At 34.7% G+C, this 25706-nt stretch overlaps 3 protein-coding genes across 4 annotated transcripts; 1 reads left to right on the plus strand and 2 right to left on the minus strand.

The window, feature by feature from the left end:
* Positions 1-4539: 4539 nt before the first annotated feature.
* LOC133030137 (probable LRR receptor-like serine/threonine-protein kinase At1g14390) lies at positions 4540-8544 on the plus strand. Its single transcript, XM_061102358.1, has 7 exons — positions 4540-6837; positions 6949-7082; positions 7188-7431; positions 7533-7726; positions 7819-7862; positions 7945-8056; positions 8185-8544. The coding sequence occupies exons 1-7, from the start codon at positions 5607-5609 to the stop codon at positions 8410-8412; spliced, it is 2187 nt and encodes a 728-aa protein (XP_060958341.1). The 5' UTR covers positions 4540-5606; the 3' UTR covers positions 8413-8544.
* Positions 8545-8654: 110 nt separating this feature from the next.
* LOC115700512 (ubiquitin-conjugating enzyme E2 2) lies at positions 8655-11647 on the minus strand. 2 transcript variants are annotated; one of them, XM_061102360.1, is made up of 7 exons: positions 11515-11647; positions 11281-11372; positions 10686-10818; positions 10560-10585; positions 10319-10408; positions 9632-9720; positions 8655-9028 (listed from the first exon to the last, which is right to left on the minus strand). In XM_061102360.1, the coding sequence occupies exons 3-7, from the start codon at positions 10808-10810 to the stop codon at positions 8900-8902; spliced, it is 459 nt and encodes a 152-aa protein (XP_060958343.1). In that variant the 5' UTR covers positions 10811-10818; positions 11281-11372; positions 11515-11647; the 3' UTR covers positions 8655-8899. The 2 variants fall into 2 exon arrangements, with proteins under 2 accessions (XP_060958343.1, XP_030483918.1); XM_030628058.2 differs by lacking the exon at positions 11281-11372 and having other exon boundaries at positions 11515-11525.
* A 570-nt stretch (positions 11648-12217) lies between these two features.
* LOC133030381 (uncharacterized) lies at positions 12218-13408 on the minus strand. Its single transcript, XM_061103116.1, has one exon. The coding sequence runs from the start codon at positions 13406-13408 to the stop codon at positions 12218-12220; it is 1191 nt and encodes a 396-aa protein (XP_060959099.1).
* Positions 13409-25706: the final 12298 nt, after the last annotated feature.

The following is a 25706-nucleotide window of genomic DNA, read 5'->3' on the forward strand; positions in this document are numbered from 1 at the left end:
GGATTGCTTGTTACAACTCTGGACCCTTGTTTTAGGGGGAGTTTCTTTGTTTGTGGTTTGTGCACTTTTCTGTTTAAAAAGTTGTTTTGTTTGTGGTTTGTGAACTTTTCCATTTAAAAAGTTGTCTTGTTTGTAGTTTGTGAACTTTTCTGTTTAAAAAAGTTGTCTTTTTTGTGGTTTGTAATCTTTTCCGTTTAAAAAGTTATTATGTTTTATGTGTTAGAGTGCGTTCATGCAGGGGAGTTTTTTCTATACTCTATTGTTTTTGTTTCTAACACTTGATGTAGGTTTTCTCCAAATAAAATGTTTTGTCAATCAATTATGTGCCAAAGGGGGAGATTGTTAATTCCATTTTTGATATATTTAATTGACAAAAATATTTTATTAATTTCGATTGTGGTGTAAATATTGGTTTCCATATTTTGTATGTGAATTTAATCTATCTTTGGAAGAAAAATTGTCTGCTCTCCTAGTTATGCAATATAAGGTAAAAAGGGTAAGTTTGGTTACTCATTTCTTTTCTACCTAACCAACTGTTATATTCTGATCTTGTGTGCATTTTCCATTTTTTATCAGATTTCTTGAGGAGAAAACCGGAGCTAAACTTTTCTTTTCTATAATAGGAAAGTCGTACTTACTGCTCACGGTTCTGCAGGTACAAAAATTGAAATTCTTAGGCTGATTGAAGTTTTATTTTAGGAAATTTTCTAGTGGGTTGTGGTCTTGTTCAGACCGTGTATGAGTTGTCAATAAGGTGTATATTGATTATAAATACACCTTATAGCAGCTAGGTTTAGTATCTCTTTCATACACTTTGAATTGTATTCATATCTTAAGAAAAGAGTGTCTTTGTTTTGTAGAGAAGAGCTTGTTCGACTCTTACTCTATTTATTTATATTTTGTATTGTCTAGAGCTTGTCTTCAAGTCTACAAAGAAGAAGAACAACAGTGCTACCTTTGGGAGAAGGTCTTACAAAGCTTCTGAGAGATTGCTTTTTAAATCTTGCATCGGGTGGAAGCAAGCACTCTTCAAGGAGATCGAAGGGAGTTCAAGCTCTTGAAGTTTCAACAAGGTTCGGGTAGAAGGTGGAATACATCAAGATTGCGACATATAATAAGAGGGAGTCTATTTATGCATAAGTTAATTACTTTGTATTTTTGAGACCCATCTAATGAATCTTATCTCTGGGCGTGGCCCAGTGGACTAGTAACAATCTGAAAGGATTGTTGAAACCACGCACAAAAACCTTGTGTGTTTTTACTTTTTTGCACTGTTTGTTTTCTGGTTTCTTCTGGAGTTACAGAGTTGTCTTCTGTAGCTACAGAAAAACTGTTTCGGTACTAGTTTCATTATTCCGCATTTACTTAAGTATTTAATTAAATAATAAAATTGTGAATATTAAAATACGGAATTTTAGTTATGTTATTACTATTTTGTTTATATATGTGTGTCAAATATTATATATTATTTAAAAAATATTTTGTTGTCAAATTGTTGTTTTCTTGTTTTTTTTTTTTTTTAACTTGTTAAATTATTAAAACAATAATTTTAAAAAATTAATAATTCAAAAAATATATTTTATTTCATGATGTATATTTTTTTTAATAGTTTGATTAATATTTTTTTAAAAAAATTAGAAAAAAAATATTTAGCCCAGTCAAGCCATATACCAAACACAGTATTATTTATCCAGTACTTAATCCGACAGTTTACCAAACACAATATTGTATACAGCATAATCCTATCCAATCTTGTTCACATAGTCCAGTACAATCTTGTGCATCAAACGGGCCCTAAAATCAATATAAAAGCAACCTTGCGCTTTAGTTTCACATGTATATATACATGACCATAAGCCATAAGACATATCCAAACTTCAAAGGGCTATAGTCAGGGCCGGCCCTGAGCATAGGCGGGCTAGGCCTGGGCCTAAGGCCCACCTAGCCCAGGGGCTCAAAAAAAATTTACCCCTTTTAAAATTATACATTTTTTTTTATCAATTTTGAAAAATATCATATTTTTTCTAAATGAGAGTCCAAAAATATTTTTTTCTCTATGGCCAATTAAATTTCAGGGCCGGTCCTGGCTATAGCCAATTGATTATGATATTGACCAACACATATAGCATCTTTTTAACACTAGACGCTAATATATACAGAGAGAAAATATACATCTCTGGGCTAATATACAATACAATACAAGAAATATTATTATTATTAAACATTTCCTAGCCCCAGCACTAGATTTAAGTCAACAGAATGCTTCATGCCAAGTCATGAGTGATTGAGTGCCATGAGAATAATTACATTAGCTAGCACATGCACATGCATATGTATATTTAATATAGCCTAATCTCTTTCTTAGAGGATACATTATACATATTATTTTATTAAGCATTGCCATTTTACACCTTAAAATACCTAATATTACACCAATGCATCTTAAAGTATTCAGTACCACGTCAATGTAGAATTCAGTATCAAAATGTACTAAACGCGGTATACTATATTTTGTGAGAAATGCTAAAGGACACTAGTGGTATCTAACACCTTCTTATGTGTCAATATTGCTATTGCATCAACTAAGTATCAGGTCTCATATAATTTAATATAATAGCTTTTAGAAAGTATCTCTAACCAATCACAACGCGACATGTCGATAAGGTGCTAGGCACCACTAGTACCTAATAGCAATGCTCATATTTTGTAGTACTTTGCGCCTCTGTCTTATCAACATTTCTATATTCTAATATATTTAACATATATACCACAATAAATACCTGTTATGGATACGTTATTTAAATCAAACGAAAATTTACAAAAATACTAGAATTTGAATTAATTTTTATAAAAATATTGTCACACAAATTTTTTTAAAAAAATACTGTATTTTTATAAAATAACATTGGAACACAAAACAGAACAACTAAAAACAACAATGGAACAACTAAAAAACAACAGTAAAAATTTAATATAGTACATAGTATAAAACACATTATTTTTTACAAAAATTCAACCCCACAATATAAAAATAAAAAAGTTAAAAATTTGAATGTGGTGTAATTATCCCTTATCAAATATATGGATCACTTACTCTTGAGTAACATGATTTATCGATGATGGATTGGGCCATTTCACTTGTAAAGTTTAATTTTTGATACTTTTAAACTAATAATGTCACGAGAGAGAGCACACCATTGTCCTAAACTTTTTTTTTAAGGGTTGTGCAAAACATTAATTTATTTATTTTGTTTAACATTTAATTTTCTTCTTATTCATGAGAGACAAATTAAGACTTGCCAAGAGATTTAAAATTTACATTTATTCTATCATATGAGTTTCTCCTCGGCCGGGTTACGATCAGAAGAATAAATGAATATAACACCAGCCCGGTGGGGCAGAGAACTGATACTATAATTCTATACTATAGGGGCAAAACATGACACATAAATAATATAAAAATAGCTCGTCAATGACTCAATTATAGGATGACACATGGGTGGTGTTGAGAACTTAAGGTGCCAATATGCTTATAAGATATATAAATAAGAGCATTGTTATTGGGTAGTTGTGTTGTTCAGTACTTTCTATAAATGACACTTAGTTAGCGATACTTTTTAAAATTTATTTTTTTAAATTATATGAGATGCTAGGTACAATAGTACTTTCTTAGCAATTTTCTATAAATAATTAATGTTATGCAGTTACTTTGGCAAACATCATATTTGGTCCCTAATAAATGCCTTTGCACAAAAAGTCGTTCATATTCTTAATCTATATAAATATCTGTAGATGTTTCAGTATCAAGGAATAATAATAAGAGTTTTACATCTAAGACAGAGACATATAGTTCTTCATCATGTCTTTCATGAGTAGAGACTTTTAAATATATAAAAGTGTACAGTAGTTTTGCCAAGCTAATAAAATGATTGTTAAATTAATATAAAGTGAATTTAATAAAAGAGAGAAATGAATTAAAATGAAATGGTTGTGTTTTTTTTTTATGCATGTATTTTTTTAATGCTGGTTGGATATCACAATCAATTGTCTTGTTTTGCAGGAAACATTGTCCCCTAAATGGAGTTCTTACAGGTACATACAAACAAATATATATAGCTGGAAAAAGGCAGTCTCCACCTTTAAAAGGAACTGTATTAGCATAAGCTGACGAACGATTAGGTGAAACCCAATAATAATAATAATAATTGCTTAAACTATATATGATGCATGATCATATTTAATTTAGGCCGAAATTAATTATATTAACACAATAGTATCAGGATCAGATTTGAATGGCCGCAGAAGGTTTTTTTGTTTTCTTACTTTGAATACTTTTCTACATACGATTTTGAGTGTAGAATATTTGCAGACTGGCCATCGAATGTGATGCAGTTTATTATTAAATCTAGCTTTTTAGAAAGTAAGTAACAGTAACAATTTGAAAAATAGCTTTCGTCCAAAAACAATTTATTATTAGACGTGTCGTCAAGTACACATAGTATCTGTTAATTATATATAAATTCCGGGTATCTAGAAGTGTTTTTTTGGTTGTATAAGTATAATTTTTATTTATGAATTAAATTATTTACATGCCACCATGGATTAAACCTCCCCATAGAGCCTCTCTCACCGACAAACCTCGAATTAGCACAAACACCAAAGGGCATATATGTAACTTTAATGATCATTTCGGCCGTTATTTTCAGTTGACACATACATGGATGGGGGCATTTTAGTCATTCGACGTCCAAGGGAAGGGTCAATACCGTAATTGGAGAACGAAACCTACCTCGTGAGTTCTTGATCTATGGAAAAGGTGGTAGCAAATCACAACACCCACGTGCCGTGGCGCGTGACCCTGGGATCAGCCTTGTTGTCTTGCAGGAGCTAACGTGGTCTGGTCAAGCATCGAGGTTAGCGCAATATATTGCACCCTTTGAATCAGAGCCACTGTTGACTTTCACTAAACTATAGTTAAAAGTCAGAAAGATCAACGGTGTAGAATGGTCTCTGCCCAATTTATAATTGGGTTTATACTCCTAACGTACGATAAGGATTGCTTGCTTAACTTTTGTACTATCAAGTTTGGTCACTTCGTTACTATTATTTCATTTCATATGGCCTCAGTGCTTCTTGTCTTGCTCTGAAACTTCTTTCTTTGCAGATTTTTGCTTCATTCCATTCCCAATAATGGGTTGTTCTTTCTTTAATTTAAGTTAGTGGTTCTTTTACAAATTCTCCCACTTAATCATTTATCACCTTTTCTTTGGTTACTTTCCCAGAAAGAAAGAGAAGGGAAACAAATTATTGTACTGTAACCTCGCTAGGCTGGCCTAGATCTTTTACACTGTGCTTCTTTCCCTTGGCCCATTGAGAAAAAGTCTCTGCTTTATGTTGTGAAATCAAGGCCATTGATAATATTTATACATGAAACTATTATGGTGGAACCCATTTTTGCTCTTATGTAATGGAATGTTGAGCTGCAGGTTTTGATTCTTTTTGTTTTTTCCGCCTTATTTCATTGGAATCTTTGTCTCTGAAATCTAAATGAGTGAACTTTGAGTATTTTAGTTTGCACTCCTTTATCGAATAGAATAGAATAGAATATGAAGAATTTCTGGGTTTTCTTCTTCTGCTCTTTTCCTATCATTTTTGCTCTGCTTACTCAAACTTCTACTGCTCAATTGACTCCAAGTGAGACCCGTCTTCTATTCCAAGTCCAAAAGCTTCTCGAGTACCCTCAAGTCTTACGGGGATGGACTAATTGGACTAGCTTTTGTTACCTTCCTTCTTCTCCTTCTCTCAAGATTGTCTGCTACAACAATCGGATCATAGAACTAACCATAGTTGGAAACAAAAGCTCCCCTTCTCATACCCCAAAACTTGGTTCAGGGAACTTTGTTGCTTCTCAGGAAAGCTTATCTAAAAGCTTCTCCATTGATTCTCTGTTCACTGTTGTAACAAAGCTCTCAAACTTGAGAGTTTTATCGTTGGTATCCTTGGGCTTGTGGGGTCCTTTACCTTTAAAGATCAACAGGTTGAGGTCACTTGAGGTGTTAAACATTAGCTCAAATTTCATATATGGGGAGATACCATCTTCGATTTCTAGTATTAAAACTCTTAAAAGCCTTGTTTTGGCTGATAATATGTTCAATGGGAGTGCCCCAGATCTTAAAGGCTTAGCATTACTAGCAGAACTCAACTTGGGTAACAACCACCTTGGACCTGGTTTTCCTTCCTTGGGGAAGAGCCTTGTAAATATTGTTTTGAGGAATAACTCCCTGAGATCTCAGATTCCTTCAAATCTCATCAACTTTGATAAGCTTCAGCAGCTTGACATCTCTGTCAATTATTTTGTGGGGCCTATTCCTACATTTTTGTTTTCATTGCCTTCAATTCAGTCTCTCAATTTGGCTGGAAACCAATTGAGTGGAGCAATTTCCTTGAACATCACTTGTAATGCAAAGCTCAAACTTGTGGACCTTTCTCGCAACCTTTTGATTGGAAAATTGCCACCATGCATTGGATCGAAATCTGTTAATCGGACGGTTCTCTATTCATTCAACTGTTTGTCAAGTGGGAACTCGAGATATCAACGACCATATGCGTTTTGTCATAAAGAAGCTTTAGCCGTTAAGCCCCCGGCTAAAAGAAAAAGAAAGGAATCGGGCTCCAAATTAGGCCTAATACTTGGTATAGTTGGTGGGGTTGTGGGGATTGCTGCAGTTATGGGGATATTCATATTGATCATCGTTAGGAAATCAGATACAACAAATGAACATGACCAGTTCGACAAAATATCATTGCGTAGTTTACCAAAACAAAACATCGAACCAAGTAAGACCACCTTTTTCTTTCTTCTGATCTTCTCTGCTATGCATTATTCATTTGAACATGGTTTGTTTGCCTTGCAAAACTTGTATTGATCGGATTAGTGTTTCTCCACAGGGCGTGTGCCTCAGCCAATGAGGTTAGCATCTATTGGATTACCATCGTACCGCGTTTTCTCATTAGAGGAAATTGAAGACGCAACAAATAGCTTCGACGCTTCAAACTTGATTGGGGAAGCATCTCAGGGGAAGGTAATTAAATAATTACTGATAGTTTTTTCTTGTTTATTTGCTATGTTAGTTAACTAGATTAATATGGTAATTGAATTTAAGCACATAAATTTGATATTTCTGCAGGTTTATAAAGGTCGGCTTTCAGATGGTTCTGTTGTTCATGTGAAATGCATGAAACTGAAGCAGAAACACTTAGCTCAGAGCATGATTCAAGGCATTGAAGATTCGTTGTCGAAGCTAAGGCATCGACATTTGGTCAGCGTTCTTGGACACTGCACTGTCACCTATCCAGACCATTCCCATACAACTACAACAGTCTTTGTTGTCCTTGAAAGCATGACAAAATCGCTAAGCGAATATGTCACAGGTATGGATAGCATAGTGAACCAAGAGGAACTTTGATTGTGCTTAAAGTTGCAAGTCTCAGAATGCTCAAAAGAAATTTTGTGATACCTTTTTCCATGGCAGATTGGAGAAAGAAAGAAATGCTGAAATGGCCGCAAAGGATGGCAATTACAATTGGATTAGCAAGGGGGGTCCAGTTCTTGCACACAGGAGTTGCACCAGGCATTTATGGAAACAAATTGAAGATAAACAACATATTATTGGATGAAAGTCTCTCTGCAAAAATTAGTAGCTATAGTATCCCCTTGCCATCTAAGGTTAGAATTCGAAAAAAAAAAATGTATCTTAAAACTCAGAAATTTGAAGGTATCATTGTTGGTATTTTAGTGTTGCAATTTAAATGTTCCAGGTTGGTTTGGAGAGCCCTCTACACGGAGGTGTTCATCTAGACAGGTATTACTCTTCTCTTTCTCCTGTTTCATCTTCTTCTTTTGGTTGCCGAGTTCACATTCTCTAGCAAAAATTTCAAATGCAGTAAGGAAAATGAGGAGAAGGAAGATATTTATCAACTGGGTATTATACTACTAGAAGTTATCACCGGGAGACTAATGATATCAGCTAGTGATCTGAATGATACAAAGCTCCAGGTATTCGATTTTTTCATTATGATAATCATTCATATTAGTAAGAAGGTAAATCTTTTAATTTACAAAACTTTTGGTGTTAAAACTGATATCAATTTTATTTTTTCCTCTTGTTGCTTTTCTTGTCACAGCTCGAACGAGGCTTAGCAGATTCAAAATTAAAGGATGCCGTAGAACAATCGATTCAGGGCTCGTACGCATACCAGTCACTGAAGACTGCAGTTGAAATTACACTAAATTGCTTAGGCAAAGACCCAAACAGGCGTCCTTCAATAGAAGATGTCCTCTGGCATTTACAATACGCCATGCAAGTACAAGAGGGATGGACCAGCAGTGGTAATCTCAGTTCACAGATGTAAAAATCCTCATCATTTCAACTTGTAAAAAGCCTTATCATTTCAGCTTGTATCATTGCCTAGACTTCAATGTTTGTTACATCCACGCCTAATAAATAAATAAATGTAAATGCATCCAGTGTTTACCTTTGATGTTTGATCCTCCTAGTTCATTTATTTAGGATTCAGACAATGACGTTTTACTCCCCAACCTTCATTTTCACCCACATTTGATCAAATAATAATAGTAAAACAAAAAAAAAACATTGAGAACGAGAGGCTTCATTTCATTCTATGTCAGGAAAACTAAAAAATATAGAGGCAAATAAAATGGACACTGGATACAGATGACCGATAGGCCAAACATGCGTTCGTGAACACCAAGCAAACATTTCATGTAATCAGAGAGAAAATGTAGTTGGAGCAAATTCATTTTCAGAATCTAAAATGTAATTTAAACAGGCCATTCGACTGAATCTTAAAAGGTTTTGAAGCATTTAAGCAAGAACAATTAATCAGCAGTCCAACTCTGCTCGACAATCTCACGAACTCTCCTATTGTATTCACGCTTGTTTTCACTGAACATCCGTGCCGCTTCAGAATTTGCAGGAGAGTTTGGGTTGGGATCACAGAGCAATGACTGCAATGACAGCAGATAAGGCTTAAAATGATATTCATAAATACAAATACAAAAGATGGACATGAAGCTGTGTCCTAAAACCAGACTCTAAAAAGGAAACTAAAACTTTCACATCCCACCACTTAATATTAGTAAGATGGTCAAAAGATAAAACTTAAAACATGCTTCCTCCAAAATCTAGAGTCCCCACCCTAACACATCCCACCACACACCCACACACCCACCCACCCACCTTGCCTTGCCTAGTTCCTAGTAGATCGTAGTGTATAAAGAAAGGTTTGGTAGGTGCCATTAATTATTAGAAGCAAAAAAGTTGGGACTTACTAGAGCCAAAAACTTAAATTAATGACTGAATGATGGTACACTATACGAGCATGCCAGGACCAAAAACAAAAATTGGACTGTAAAGAGCCCAACGGCCTACGTTAATAAATCAGTATCATAGACATGGTAAGGCCTCTATTAATGACTCAATGAGGGTATGCTATGCAAGTGTAGCCGGAACATACTTTCCCTAAGATAGCTTTAACCCCAGACAATTTGGGAGACCTTAGCTAGACTGTAACAGAATATCTAAACCAAGTAAGAGTAATTTATTTATACCTGGATAGAGGTAAGTATAGCTGCCACATCATAAATAGGGCTCCACTGATTCTGTAGAATATCCAGACAAATACTTCCATCTGCATAAACTGCAAAAGAGCAAGAAACAAAAAGGTATAAATATAAATATATATTTACATATTTATATGTAAATATGTAAATATATATTTACATATTTATATGTAAATAAAATATGAATAGCAAACGAATGAACAAACACAGCGCCACATTTCTTCCCATATTCATATGTATTTTCACTAAGTAGCCTCTAGCTTGGGCAACTTTAGAGAGGCCCAAAGCTAAAGCAAATTATAGTAAACAGGTTTATTTGACTTTAGCATAGGTTCAATTTGAACTAGAAAGAGATTGCCTAATTTTCATTCGCTTAAAAAGCAAGAATTTGCATCATTTTTATGTATTCAAAAAAACAATTTCAAATCATATAACGTTAAGGCAGAACAGATATGCAAAATTAGATAACAGGACAAGAAGGAAAACTATCTCTAGCACAAGGTAAACAATAAATTGACGTACAAGTACAATCTAACACTGCACTGACATAACAGACAGAGTACAAAATTAAAGATACACTATGTGGGTGTTTGTTGATTAATAGAGTGATCACCTGCATTAAATCTGTAAAAAGATAAAAGATTAATGCATGTGTTAGATGCTTTTTCTACTTACTGTTAGGATGGAACATTCGAGAAACAAACCGCACTGTTGGTGGCTTATTTGGATAATCCTCTGTAAATTGAAGAGTCAATTTGAACGTACCTAGAAGATGCAATACCACCAAATAAATATATAAAAAAATTCTTCATAATAAGCACAGTCGTAGATGACAAAATAAATTCTTGAAAGAAAATTATAAAATAAACTAGAATCCTCCTCAGATCCTAGATGGTACAAGACTTTAAGCTCTCACCTCCATCCCATGGTGTGTCATCAGGTCTGCAATCACAGCAACAAGTAAGAATACAGGATACAATTACAACTAAATCATCAAAGCGAAGATAAGGGAAAGACGTGACTGTTTTGATTGTAGACATACCCAAATATAACAGCATTCCATAGCATAATATTATTATCTTGAGGAGCACCGCTTATTCCCGCAGGTGGATCATGTTGCAACCTCTTGAAATCCCTCATTAGTCTCTTCCTTGCAGGAGTCGACATTCTCACCGCTTATATCATCAATAAAAAGATACCCAAAACTAAATTCACTTAGTATGAGTTCCAGACAACACACAAAAAGTCCGCATGCAATTGCAAACACAAAGTTGAACTGTGAATCGAAGTGTACAGTGTAGAAGTTTAAAGAACGCAAATATAAGCAATTGAGTTTGAGCCAATATTGGCATACTCTTTTCTCAAATGATCCTCGTAACCAAACAGCAATATAAAATGAATTTATACTTAGCCAGTTGACGGAAATCCAATTCAGTGTTTCCCCGAAAAGGCACACAAGAAATAAAATCATGAATTGTGAGATGGATTTGGTACACCTCTTTATTCATCTAGATCACATGTTTTAGATATGATTCGCATCGCATGTTTTGCATATAACTAAGATACTTAGGCTATGTGAAAAACCAATTGAACCGCAGATCGCAAGAAGAGAATCAAGGCTCTTAATTATAACTCACCAAGGTGACTGGGTCAGCACAATAAATTTTACCGCAACCTTTATCCAAGAACAGAATCCAAGATCCACCATACAATCCAAAAGATATTTAAACTAGCAAAACCCGAAAACCCACGGAGAAAGAGAAATTTAGGGTTTCTACGTAGCTAAACAACTAACACACAAACAACCTCATTCATTTCAGAATCAAATTGTAACAGAACAATAAACAAAAATCGCAGCTCAAAGGCCATACCTAAAAGGAACGGTGCGAACGGCTTCAACTACAGAGTCAGAAGTACAAGTTTTGAACAGTAAAGAAAATTTTCCAATTTCCCCGAGAAAGGGAAAAACAAAAAAAAAAATGAAAAATTGACGAGAAACAGGCTAAATACTAATAGAACACTTCTTCTTATTATTATTATTATTATTATTATTAAATTATGTAACTCGGAGGTATTATTTAACACCTGAAAAGCATGTGAGCCATTGGATTTACGGAGGAAATAAATTTATGGTATCCAAGGGTGAGTATACACTCATGTAAAGTAGGGGTATATATGCTAGACTAGAAAATTGTTGTGGTCCAATAGAAATATCAAACCAACAAAATACAACTCAATGACAAATAATATAAAAGACAAAATTATAGAGTAAATAATATTTTTTTTTTGAAAGTAAAGACCTAAAAGTTACAAAAGGAAGGGGTAGGGGTCTTGGCTATTCCAACTCCAAGTGTTATCTAACCCTATGGACATTTGTGCCAAATTATGAGCTGCTGTATTCCCTTGCCGTCGAGTGTGGTGAAGGGTTACAGTGGGGAACAAAGATAACAGCCGTCGAATAGCTTCGATTATGTTTCCAAAACTTGTAAGATTTTCGTTAGTTGATTGCAAATCCGTGAGGAGGTTTTTACAATCCACTTCTACATGGTGAATGTTGAATCCGTTATCACGGCACTATTTAAGACCTTCCAACAAAACCCAGCCTTCTGCTACTTGAGGTTGCATTTGTCCAATTCGATTGAAGGCTGTTGCTGCTAGAACTTTTCCTGTGTGATCACGAACTAGAGCCCCACCTCCTGTTCTATTCTGGTGAGAAGATACTGCAGCATCCGTATTGAGCTTGAGTGTTCCCACCGGTGGTGGTTCCCAAGCCAAGAGGTTTATGTCTGTGGTAGACTGGGTCTGCACCCCCCGCTTGTCTTGAGCTGCTTGATAAAAATCCAAATAGTCTTGAGCTTCTTGTTCAATGGACATTGGTCTTGAGTCTTGGTTCCTGAAAACAGCTGCATTTCTTGCATTCCAACACTTCCATAACATACAAAGGAATAGGTTAAAAGCATCTTTGGAAAAATTAAGTTGTATGTATAAGATGATGTCTAATATGTTCAAGTGTTTGGTGTCTTTAATGGCAAAATTAAAAACCGTACCTGACCAAGCCTTCTTCGTAACCCTGCACTCAAACAAAGCATGCTGCACCGACTCATAACAGAGAGTACATCTAGGACAAATAGGGGAACTAATGCAGTGCCTATGATAAAGCTTTTCAGCAGTAGGAATGGAGTTTTGAGCCAACCTATAAACAAAGTGTCTAATTTTAGGGGGTATTGGGAGACTCCAGAGGGATTTCCACCATCGGGTGAGGGTTTCCATGTTTGAGGAGGAAGGTTGAGTCAAGTTGGTGGCTTGTTTTGCGACATGGTAACCAGTTTTGACCGAATAGTGTCCTGAATTGGAATGTTGCCAGAAGTAGGCGTCTGGATGGGAAGGATCAGGAGGAGGGAGGGACAAAATGTCATTAATGGTGTCCTGCTGAAAATGAGCTTGAAGTAGGGGAATATTCCAATCCCCATTGGGGAGAAGGAGGGCGGATACATGAGTCAGGGAAGATGGGATTTGAGAAGGAATGAATCGATGGTTAGGAATCCAAGGATCAAAGATATTGGTGTTGGCCCCATTCCCGGTTCTTTTGCGAAGGCCCAATTTGAGAAGAGATTTACCCCAATGAATGCTGCGCCAGACATAAGAGGGAGAATGTCCCAGGGATGAGTCTAAGAAAGATGTTCTGGGGAAATACTTGGCCTGAAAGAGCTGGGTGAGAAGAGGTGACTGGTTTGTTTGAATTCTCCAAGCCTGCTTGGCAAGCATCGCTTGATTAAAGGGCTTGAGAGATCGAAAGCCTAAGCCCCCAATACTTTTGGAATTACACAAAGACTTCCAATTCTTCCAGTGAAGTTTGTGTTTACCATCAGCCACTCCCCACTAAAAGTTTGCCATTTCTTTCTCCACGAAATTGCAAAAAGAATCATGAAGTTTGAACACCGACATGGCATAGCTAGGAATAGTTTGGACCACCGCCTTAAGAAGAACTTCCTTCCCTCCCTTAGATAAAAATTTGCCATGCCATTTAGACAAATATGACCAGATGCGATCTTTAAGGGAGTTGAAAGAAGAACTCTTGGAACTACCAAAACACTGAGGCAGCCCAAGGTATTTGTCAAGGTGGTTTGTCATGGGGATTTGCATATAGTCTTGAATAAGGGTTTGATATGTGAGACTTGTGTTTGGGGAGAAAAACAGAGAGGATTTCTGAAAATTTACTTGCTGGCCAGAGATGTTTTGGTACTGGTCAAGGGCTTCTTTAATGGCATTACACGCTTGGATGTTTGACCTACAGAACAGAATGCTGTCATCCGCAAATAGGAGATGGGAAATCTTTGGGGCTGAGCGTGCAATTTTTATACCGAAAGCCTCATCCTGTCTCTCAGCACGCTTAAGTATAGATGAAAGGCCCTCAGCACACATGAGAAAGAGATATGGGGAGAGTGGATCACCTTGCCTGATTCCCCGAGATGGGGTAACAAGCCCCAAAGCTTGGCCATTAATGTTGAATTTGAAAGTGGCTGTGGTGATGCAAGCCATGATCAGCTTGATAAACCGGCTGGGAAACTGAAATTTTTCCATAATTTTATGAAGAAATTTCCATTCCACTCGATCAAAAGCCTTGGCCATGTCAAGCTTGACAGCCATCCAACTTACTCTGCCTTGCTTTTTATTGTTTATGGAATGCAGGATTTCCTGTGCCATAAGAATGTTGTCAGAGATGAGGCGGCCTTTGAGGAAAGCACTTTGATTTAGGGAAATCAAAGGGCTGAGGATAAGCTTAAGCCTATTAGCCAAGACTTTCGAAATGATTTTATAAATAGTTGTACAGAGGCTAATAGGGCGATAGTCTTTCAGGGAAATAGGTTTTTTAACCTTTGGGATCAAGGTAATCAGAGTGGTATTGAAGGGAGTGTTGGGTTTTATGCCCTAAATAAAACTCATTTCAATATAATCAGATTTACTTATTAATATAGATCAGAAATAACATTTAATGTTGCATGGTTCACATGATTTATTTCATGTTTATATGTACATAATGTATAAATTCATCTGAAACCCTTTTCACATACTTGATCCTGTTTATTGTGCCGTCAACACATTGGAAAGTAAACATGACTATGTGAATAAAGTTTCCTAGATTTATCAGACACAGGGTTTTTGCGATATGATAATCTACAAATGCAGTTCACTTGCATTTGGAGAAGTGCTATGTTCTTTCCAGAGCATTGGTTAAAGTAAAGCTCAGGTTGGATGCATGGAGTATGCATCGGAAGGGACCGATATTGAACTTTGACTTAGATTTATTAAACTTACCGTAATATCTATTCAAGTCAATATCGCCTAGTTGATCCTAGATCAAATGTTCTTAATCCTGTTATGATTAGGCTCAATCTTGAAAGGCTATTCGTGTTCTTTGATTTGTTAGTTAAGCCTACTTTTAGGTCAGGGTGATACGTACATTTTGGGAACACGGTAGTGCAATTGAGTGGGAGCGCTAACATAAACATGGAATCTATAGCTTCTATCTGGCGAATAGTAAGCAAAGGATGATCTCCTTCGAGCTTGACCAAACGAACATAAATGGTGGAGTACTCATTTCACATAAGCTGAAATATCATTTATACAGGGTCAAGTGTTTTAAGGAATAAATACATTGTAGGGTGTAACGGTAATCTAATCCCTTTACAGTGTAGATCATTCATATAGAGGATCAGTGATCAAATTAGGATTATAACAATGGATAACTAATGATGTGTCTATATGGTGGAACATATAGAGCATTCTATATACTGAGAGTGCAATTCTAAGTTCTATGCGTGGATTCAACGAAGAATTAATAAGTTAGTGAATTTTAGTGCTAAATTCTTGATCTACTTATTGGAAGCTCGGTTATATAGACCCATGGTCCCCGCACTAGTTGAGATAATATTGCTTTTAAGACTCATGTAATTGGTTTTGATTAATCAATTATAATTCTCAAATTAGACTATGTCTATTTGTGAATTTTTCACTAAGTAAGGGCGAAATTGTAAAGAAAGAGTTTTAGGGGCATATTTGTTAATTATGATACTTTGTATGGTTCAATTAATAAATATGATAAATGAAAATATTATTTAATAATTATTTATAGTTATTAAATAATTAGAATTGGCATTTAAATGGTTGAATTAGAAAATTGGCGTTTTTGAGAAAATTAGATGCAGAAAAGATAAAACTGCAAAATTACAAAAAGTGAGGCCCAAATCCACTTGTATAGGGCCAGCCACTTTTGTAGGAAATTTAAACTGATTTTTTCATTATTTTAATGCCAAATAATTCAAACCTAACCCTAGTGGAATGCTATAAATAGATAGTGAAGGCTTCAGGAAAATTACACTTAAATTTTCTATTTTTCCTTCAAAGAAAAACCTGAGCCTTTCTCTCTCCCTATCTTTAGCTGCCACTTCTTCTTTCTCTTCCCTCTTGAATTTCGAAATCCTTAGTGTATGAGTAGTGCCCACACACAGCAAGTGATACCTCAATCATAGTGAGGAAGATCGTGAAGAAAGACTTTCAGCAAGAAGGAGTTTCAAAGATCAAAGATTCGAGAGAAAGAGATCCAGGTTCGGATATTGATAATGCTCGCTACGTAAAGGAATCAAGGGCTAGATATCTGAACGGAAGGAGTCATATTATTCCGCTGCACCCAATGTAAGGTTTCCTAAACTTTATATGTGTTTATTTCATCGTTTTAGAAAGTTCATATTTAGGGTGTTAATCAACATACTTGTGAGTAGATCTAAGATCTTGGTAAAATAATTTCCAACAACTGGTATCAGAGCCATGGTAATTGATTTACTTGCAAGAAATTTGGACTTTAAAACGATTGTTTGTTTGTTTTTGGATGGTATCATGTTGTATTGAGTGTTATTTGATGATTGATTGATGTTTGTGAATTTTCGTAAAAAATAATTTTGATTCTGTTTTTGGAATTATTTTTATTGGATATTATGGAAAAAATTAAGCAAGTTACTTTTTTACAGAACTCAATTTCGATTTAATTTGAATTAGTTATGAATTTTTGAAGATTTGAAAAAATCGGGGCTGTGCTGAAATTTTCCTGCGATCGCGAAAACTGTCCGTACAGCTCACAATTTTTTTTTCTTCGATTTGTCATGCTTTTTCATGGAATTAACTTCCGATTTTTTGTGTAGTTCTATATATATACTATTACTATTCCTAATTCAATTCTAATTATCATTTTAAATTAATTTAATATTTTTTAAATTTAATTCAAGATATTAGTGTAATTTGAATTTGAATAAAATTAGTATCTATCTTCTTGCTTAAAAATCTATCTTATTTTAAAATTTGATTATATCTTATCTTATTTTAAATTTAAAATAAGATAATTATAATCATGTAATTTTTAAATGATATAAAATATTTTGCTAATTTTTTAAATTTTGTTATTTTATTTATTTAAATTACATTTAAAATTTGAAAAAGATTTTCATTTATCTTTTCTAATTTTTTATTTATAAAATAAATTTAAAATTTAAAAGTTGTTAGCAAATTTTTTTTGAAATGATATTTAGGTTGGTTGAAACCTAATTTTTCAAAATTGTAGGTTTAATTTTAAATTTAAATATTTAATTAAATTTCGAATTTTTTTTTTAATTTTTCAAATTTTTTTTTAAAAAAAAATCGATTTTTTTCTTTTAATTAATTATTTTCGAAATTAATTATTTAATTTAAAATTACATAAATCCTACATCCAACTATCCAACTAACCTTGTTGCAGGAGTATGTGTTTTAGCTTGTGTGTAAGTTTTCAAAACCTATTATTACTTGATTGCAAATAGCCATGGTTACTTTTTGCCAGATCTAATGATCTGATGGCTCCCTTGGTCAAGATAATAATTTGTAACAGGTATATTTACAATCTTCTTTCATCTGTGTATGACCTAGCAACATGATAGGACCCATCCAAAGTGTGCCTGTGTGAGCCTATGTGTTTAATTTTATTATAGATGCATATAGGTTGTTGTTGCTAAAATAAATTATCATAGTTTTTGATAGAATTTATTTAGGCCCATTTAGTTTTTGGGCCTATTCAATTAATAACAGTTGTTCTTATTAAGGTTAAATTCCTCTCTTTTGGGCCTTGTGTGAGAGTTGGGAGCCATAGAAGTGGGTACGACATACTGAACCCAGCACCCCCTCACATGAACCACCCCAATTGTGAAGGCCCATTTGCCTGATTTGAACAACTGTACTAGGTTAATTACACTAGTTTAACCTAATAAAATTGATTAGCAACGTAATTAATTTCATTTATTTTGAAATTAATTTAAGAAAATTATAGTTTAAAGAATTCTTTATTCTAAGCTAAACTATATGTATTTTCTTGTATTTAATTAAATATAGAATTATAACCATCTAGATTCTTTCTGGAGCTTAATTTAAATTTTTCATTAAATATTCCTATTAAAGTTGATATTTAGTTATCTACAACTAGCCAACTTAAATCTGAATATCTTTTGAATTTCAAATTTCAAAATTAAGTTGAGGAATTTTAGGCATTGGTTATTAAGATTCTTTAGATATTTTTTAGGTTAATATCTTTTCGAATATTAACTTAAAATGGAATATTTTTGAATTAAGTGGTTACAACTTAATTTTTGATATTTAATTAAATTTAAATTTGAAAATATTTAAGTTCTAGATTTTTTCTAATTAGACTTAAATTAGATATTTTTTCAAATTTTGTGGAAAAGATACTTAGTCAAATAAGATATTTTCTAAATAATTATTTCTAGACTACTTATTATTTCTAATATTAAATAGGAAAATATTATAAATTGTGAAATTAATTATTTAAATAATTAATTTTGGTACAATTTATTTTAAGTATATTTTTTCCTAGTATTAAACTAGAGATTAATAATTAAGCCTTCTCTACACTTAATTATTTATTTCTTGAATTTAATACATTTAATTAATTTGAAAATTAAATATCTAAGTTGATTTTTATCATCATACTTAAATATTTCTTTTTCATGACATTTAATTAAATAGAAAATTATTTTTAGTTGAAATTTATTTTTTCAACTAAATTTAAATAATTTTCAAAATATATTTTTTCTTTATTTTATTAATCAAATTTCGAAATTGCATTTCTTAAATGCTGGAATTTCGAATATTATTTGAAAAATAGATTAAAGTTGTAAATTATTTATTATTTAATTTTGGACCAACTTAAATCAATAATTTTTTCATTTAATGATTAATTAAAATAAATTTAATTAAAGTATATTATTAGAAATTGAATTAATTAGTCAAAGGAAAATCTAGATAGATGATATTTTTGCTTGAAGTATTTTTCTAGTGTATATAATTAAATAGAAAATTAATATTTAAGTTGATTTTTATCATCATACTTAAATATTTGAAATTTTTCTTATATATTTAATTAAATAGGAAAATTATATTTTTTGTTGTAAATTAATTTTATTAATTAATTTTGGGCCAACATTAAATTAGAATAATTTTTCCAAGATTAATTTTTTATTTTAACATGCATTTTTGAAAATTGTGTCCTAGAATACTTTAATTTTCGAAATGCAATATATATTTATAGAAAATTAAATTTGAGTTGTAAATTAATTTAAATTAATTTTGTAACAACTTAAATTGAATATTTTTCTAAATATTTATTGGAAATTATTACTAAGATGGAAATAATTCATGTTATTTTCATATCCATCTAAGTAAAATTTATAAATATTAAATTAAAATTTATATTTAGAATTTTTCATTCTAAATTGGAAATTTTAAATAAATATATATTTAAAATAAATAAATTAAATAAAGAGAATCAAAGAAAATACAACTCACTTTAAATAATGAGCTTGATTATTATTAAGATATTCGATCTCCATTGTGGGTTTTACACAGCGTTTGTTTTAGTGAGTAATCCTCCCTAATGGAGGAACGTTCATTAGCAATTTCGCACCGTTTAACCTCGCATGATAAGTAGTTTGTAAGTGTTTTGTATGGTATGGATCACCCTAATGGTGGCGACCATACTTGACTTGCAAATTATGAAACAATGGTGGAAGCTCATAAGATAGAATTGCCTTGACTCTCGCCTAAACGGGACAACGCTGAATTCCAATCTTGATCGAATAAAAGGTTGCTAGAATGTTTAACATTTTAGACGAGCTGACAACTCTATTCAACGGATGGTAGCTTTGACTCTCGCCTAAACGGGACACTGATATCAGTTTGTTGAAAACCTTGGAAATTATTTAGGATTGTAAGTTTTAGTATTTTCACTTGTCATTCCTACTTGCTATATGTTTATAATTTCTGAATTGTGTATGAATTTATATTGAACCATGTTATTTTCTGTTATTAAGTTGTAGTTTAATTTCGAATCTTCATTGTTGGTCTAACTTGGCTTGTTTATCTAATGAGATAAATCCCTAGTGGATTTTCACCATTAGACATACATAATAGTGTTAGATCTCGAAAGATAAATATTGTATATGCGACATCTAGCTGTTCATCAATTGATGACACCTTAGACTAGTATTTTTACGATATGAAACAAGAAGATTGTATAAATAAGATTACTTTGACTTTCGCTAATCGAAGCATCGTTGGATTCTTATTTTAAACAAAATTATCCTAATTCCTCTTAGCTTATTCATTTCGAATTAGCTCAATAACATATCATTGGATGAATGGTCTATAAATCATTTCATGTCATTCTATATTTTCTCTTAAGAAATTAAATGACGTATATGATTATAATCCCGAAATTCTATTCCCAATTGATATAAATCCTCAATCTTAGAAATCTCCTACTTGTATGGGCAAATCTGACTTAGAGTTTAAATTTGTAGTGGTGGTCCAAGATAGAATTACTCATTATATTTGGTATAAATTTAAGTCTTTGACTTTAATTTTAGATTCCAAATAGAAATTTTCTTATATTTCTAATTCCAGAATACAATACAGTTACACTTTCTCAAGTGTTTAATATCCATCTTCTATTAATGGATTAAAACTGTATGGAATATGAGTTAGGTATTCTGTGACCAGGATCCACTTGCAATATTCTAAGAACTCTTTGATGTAACTAAACCTATGTCATCAAAAGACACTACCATTTTTTTAATCTATGGCATTTGTATCTTGTTCATAGTGGATTTGACAAGATCAATCTCTGCAAAGAGTTAATATGCCTATATCCAGTGAAAGTAAGTTCATCTCATTCACAGATGGATGTACATTCAGGGGTGGATATGAGTTTTTCGTTGTATTCTTAAAACGATAACTCTAGATTATACCTTAAGCAAAGAAATTTGAAATGTTTAAAAATTTCATTAATTTCTAGCAATGGTTAAAACCATTAAGGTAAGTGGTTAAAGATCTTGCGAACTGATAGGGGTGGAAAAATAGTTAGTAGATATGCAGTTCAAAGATCATTAAATTGATTTTTGAATTATATCCAAACTTACCTCCCCAGAAATTTCGAGTTGCATGTTGATGATTAGTTACTAGTCGTTGCCTAATTCCTTCTATGGTAATACAATTTCAGAATGATGTAATGGTTGGGTACTTAGGTGGCGTTTGGTTGGAGGTAATGAAATGGAATGGAATGGAAAGGAAACAATTTTCATTCCATTCCTTTGTTTGGTTGCATTTTAAAGTATTGGAATGACATTCCAATGGAATGCTCTTTCCACCATTTTGGTGGAATGGCTATTCCATTTTAAAAAGGAAGGAATGACCATTCCAATGTAACAAGAAAAAAAAAATTAATTATTTTTTTATCATTTTTTTTATGCATTTTAAATTTTATTCCATTCCATTCCTATTCCTATTCCCATTCCCATTCCTATTCCTATATTTTCATTCCTCCCAACCAAACGCCTAATGTAAATCATTACTAGATTCATGGATGACCTAATCAAAATCTTAAGAAAAGCTAGAACTGTTAACCATGGTTTGTTAGCTGTTCTAAGTGATTAGGGGTGGACCATCCCATTATCAATAGATGAGAAAGTGTTTGTTCAAACAAATACTACTTTTCTAAGATAATGACTAAGTCTGAAAACAAGTAGCAAATAAAGGAGATATTTTTCTTGATTCCAAAAGTGTTCTATCATCTTATATAACATATGATGATCCCACTGCCTCTGTTGTCTTGTCACAACCAAAGAGGTTAATACCATTTTCTTAGACATAATTCACGGTACCTTGTCGTAGTGGGAGAGTTTCTAGGAACTCACCTTCTTATGACTTGGGAGACACTAGTGATTAAAATCCATTGTGAGTTTAAACAAATAATGGATTGTCAAGATAAGAAACTAAGAAGAAAGCCAAAAGAACTATGGTTTAATCTAGTCACATGGAATAACCTAAAGTTTTCTATTACAAGGACATAAAAGGAAATTTTCGTTTATAAGTTTATTCACTGGACTTAACAAACTTCCTGTTCCTAGTATTATAGGTTTGATGTAAAGCCCGCTTAGTTAATTTGGAAATTAGCAGTTATTTATGTTAATCAGGAGATTATTTATAGCCATTTAAATAATTGATTATGGATATTTATGGAATTCAGATATGCATGAGTATGTTATCAGCTGTTTTTATATTTCGCATTTCCGGTGTCCGGTATTTTGGAACGCGGCGTTTGGCTCAGTAGAAATCACAACTTAGTATATTAGTATTTTGGGGACGGGTTTTAGACATTGGGAATGTCGGGAATGGCCGGGAATTTAGAATGTCCCAAAAATACCCCTTTAGTATGTTTTGCATGATTTTATGGTGGAGGGGCAAAATGGTCTTTTTGCCCCATTAATGTTTTGTCTTATATGATTTATTAAATGAGTAATATGTTATAAATCCTTTTTCTCAAAATTTCAACACTTAGGCAAATTTTAAAGAAAATAGAAAAAACTCTCTCTTTCTTTTTCCTCTCTTTCGGCTGAGGCTTGGAGGTTCAAAAAGCTGGATTTTCTTTGGTGATTCTAGCCCTAACTTGCAACTTGTTTGATCTCTTGTGTGGTATGTATTTCCTAGGCACTTTCTCTTTAAATTCTTGAAGAAAAATGATGAAAATGGATGATAATGCATGTGATTTTTGAGAGTTGTTTCTGCTGTGTTTTGTTGTTGATTAATGTTGTTCAAAGCATGATTTTTGATGTTAAATGAGTTGTGTGAAGCATGAGTAGCTAGATTGTTCAAGCTTTTAAATTATATGTGAAAATTGTGATTTTGAGGGGAAATTGCCATGTTTTGTTTCTGTGAATTGCTGGAGGTTGTTGTTTGTTTTCAGAGGTTATATTATGCTAGTTTAGGTTGATTTTAGTTGGTTTGCATGCTTGTTTTGGTGGTTTGCTCAAGCTTGAGTTTGGAACTCAAAGCTTGAGCTCCAATGGTGGATTTTGCATGTGGGATTTCTGGGTAGCTTTGATGCTCTAGAATTGTTATTTGGGACCTATTGAGGAGGTCTGGAAAGTTTGGGATCAATTGGGTTCGAATTGGTCAAGTTATGGGAATTTTTGGTTGCTGCCTGCGAGGAACCGGAATTCCGGTTGAGCATCCGGAATTCCGGATGGGGTTCAGATTTTTCCCAGAACCGGAATTCCGGTTGGGCAACCGGACTTCCGGATGGGGGATTTTTCAGAACCCGAGTTTTCCTCGTTTTTGGGTTTTTAGGGGTATTGCCATGCTTTTTATCGATAGGGAAACTTTTAGTTTCGAGTTTTTAGTCCCCGGGAAGTGATTTAGCGTGTCACTTATAGCGTTGTGATTTTTATGGTTTAGGAGCCAGTAATCCGCCGTTCAGCTTCAGTTCCAGTCAGGTTGACCGGCACACCTGAAATCGGAATCCAGGTAAGATTAGTATAACAGTATGCATATGTAGTTTACATGTTTAGCGTGCATGTAGGAAGCCTGTTAGTTTACATTAGATATGTATTTAGGCTTCGAACCACCCAACCCTGTCACGTCGGTACAGGCTGGAGTATGACCAGCAGCCGGAGTATGACCGGTTCGACCGATCAGGCTGACACTGGTTGGTGGTTCAGTGCTATTGACCTATCCCGTCGGTACAGGCTGGAGTATGACCAGCAGCCGGAGTATGACCGGTTCGACCGATCAGGAGGATACTTGTCAATAGTGCCGTCCCCTGAACGTTCAGAACTCAGTACCATGTTGGACATGGCAGTAGTGGCTCAGTACCATGTTGGACATGGCAGTAGCGGGACTCAGTATCGTGTTGGACACGGCAGTTAGTATTATGTATGAGTATTATTATGCTTTTCTTACTGAGTCTGTCGACTCACAGTTTACGTTACATGTGTAGGTAAAGGCAAGGCAGTTGCTGATGGACCGTGAGCGAGCTTATGGGATTGTACATGTCGGGGCGGTTAGGCCTGGAGCGTACGATCCTCGGGACAGCACGGCTGAGATTTTGTAAATGTCGTTAGACGACTTTCTTTTTGATGTAAAAAGTTAAACAGTGAAAACGTTTGTAAATATTTTTATAAATCGGGATCCCGAGACTTTTTGGTAAAATGGTTTATAAGTTTAATGAAAAAGCAAAATTTTAATTAATCACGTTTTTCCATAAACCTCGTTGATTAGCAACGAGCTGCACAGTACGTTTAAAAATCACGTAATACGCCTAAGATAGTTAGGGTGTTACAATTTGGTATCAGAGCCGCCAGGTTGTCTTCCGAAGATCGTCACGACATGTACAATCATCATCAGCAGTTAGCTCGGTTCACGGTTCAGTAAGCCTTTATTGCTTTAGTAGTTTATTTTTATTCAGTTATGAAAAAAGAAAAGCCTGTTAGGAAGCATGTTAGTAGCCTGATAGTAGAATAGGCGCATGTTTCATTTCTAATTTCCAAATTAAGCGGCATTAGTAAGCTCGCCCTGAATACGACCTGATATGCCAACTCTTGGTTTCGCAGGCGGTTCTAGCTAGATGGACGCCAGGCGGACCACGAGGAGTCAGGGCAACTCCGTAGGGTCGAATCAGGGACAGGGAGCTCAGTTTCCCCCACCTGCTAGGGGCCGAGGCAGAGGTCCCCGAGGCAGGGCTCGTGGTCGGGGTGATGAGAACCCGCCACAGGCTGCCCAGGCTCCCCCAGCCGATCAGGGAGCCCCGAACTGGGAGTTGCGGTTTGCGGAGATGCAAGCCAGGATCGAAGAACAAGACCTCGAGATTCAGAGGTTGAGACAGCAGGGTGCTCCTGCAGTTCCAGTGCCGGTAGTTCCAGCGGCACCTGCCCCTGCTGCCCAGGCCGAGATGGTAGTGGCGGCCCACAGATTGGAACCTTTATATGAGCGGTTCCGGAAGCAAGCACCTCCGGTATTCCTGGGAGGTCCAGATGTGTCGAAAGCCGAGCAGTGGCTTACGGTGATCACCAGAATTCTGAACTTTATGGGTGTCACCGGCAACGACAGAGTGGTGTGCGCCACATTCCAGTTCCAGGAGGATGCCCTGGTATGGTGGGACATGGTGTCTCAGATTCACGACGTCACCACCATGACTTGGGAGAGATTCCAAGAACTTTTCAACGCGAAGTACTACAATGAGGCGGTTAGAAGCGCCAAGAGAAAGGAATTCGTTCACCTGACCCAGCGGGAGAACATGAGTGTCACTGAGTATACTACTCAGTTTGACCGGTTGGCGAGGTTAGCCTCGGGTATTGTGCCGACCGACTTCAGCAGAAAGGAGAAGTATCTGGACGGGTTGAATCCCAAGATCAGGCATGACCTGATGATTACCACTGACGACAGCACCACCTACGCTCAGATGGTGGAGAAGGCACTGCGAGCTGAGGGCGCAGTGGGATGTATGTCAGATTCAGCCAGTACTCCGGTTGGTGGCGGAGCTCCTACCCCTCCTGCATCAGGCTTTAGCAGGGGGAGTAGTGGTTCGGCCATTGATCAGAGGAAGAGGGCACCCACTGCTTCCGGCGGCTCGAGTCAGAACAAGATGTTCCGGGGGAACCAGAACAGAGGGAGTCGTCCTGGTGGTAATGAGACT

The sequence above is a fragment of the Cannabis sativa genome, chromosome 8, assembly GCF_029168945.1.
Source record: "Cannabis sativa cultivar Pink pepper isolate KNU-18-1 chromosome 8, ASM2916894v1, whole genome shotgun sequence".
NCBI lineage: Eukaryota > Viridiplantae > Streptophyta > Magnoliopsida > Rosales > Cannabaceae > Cannabis > Cannabis sativa.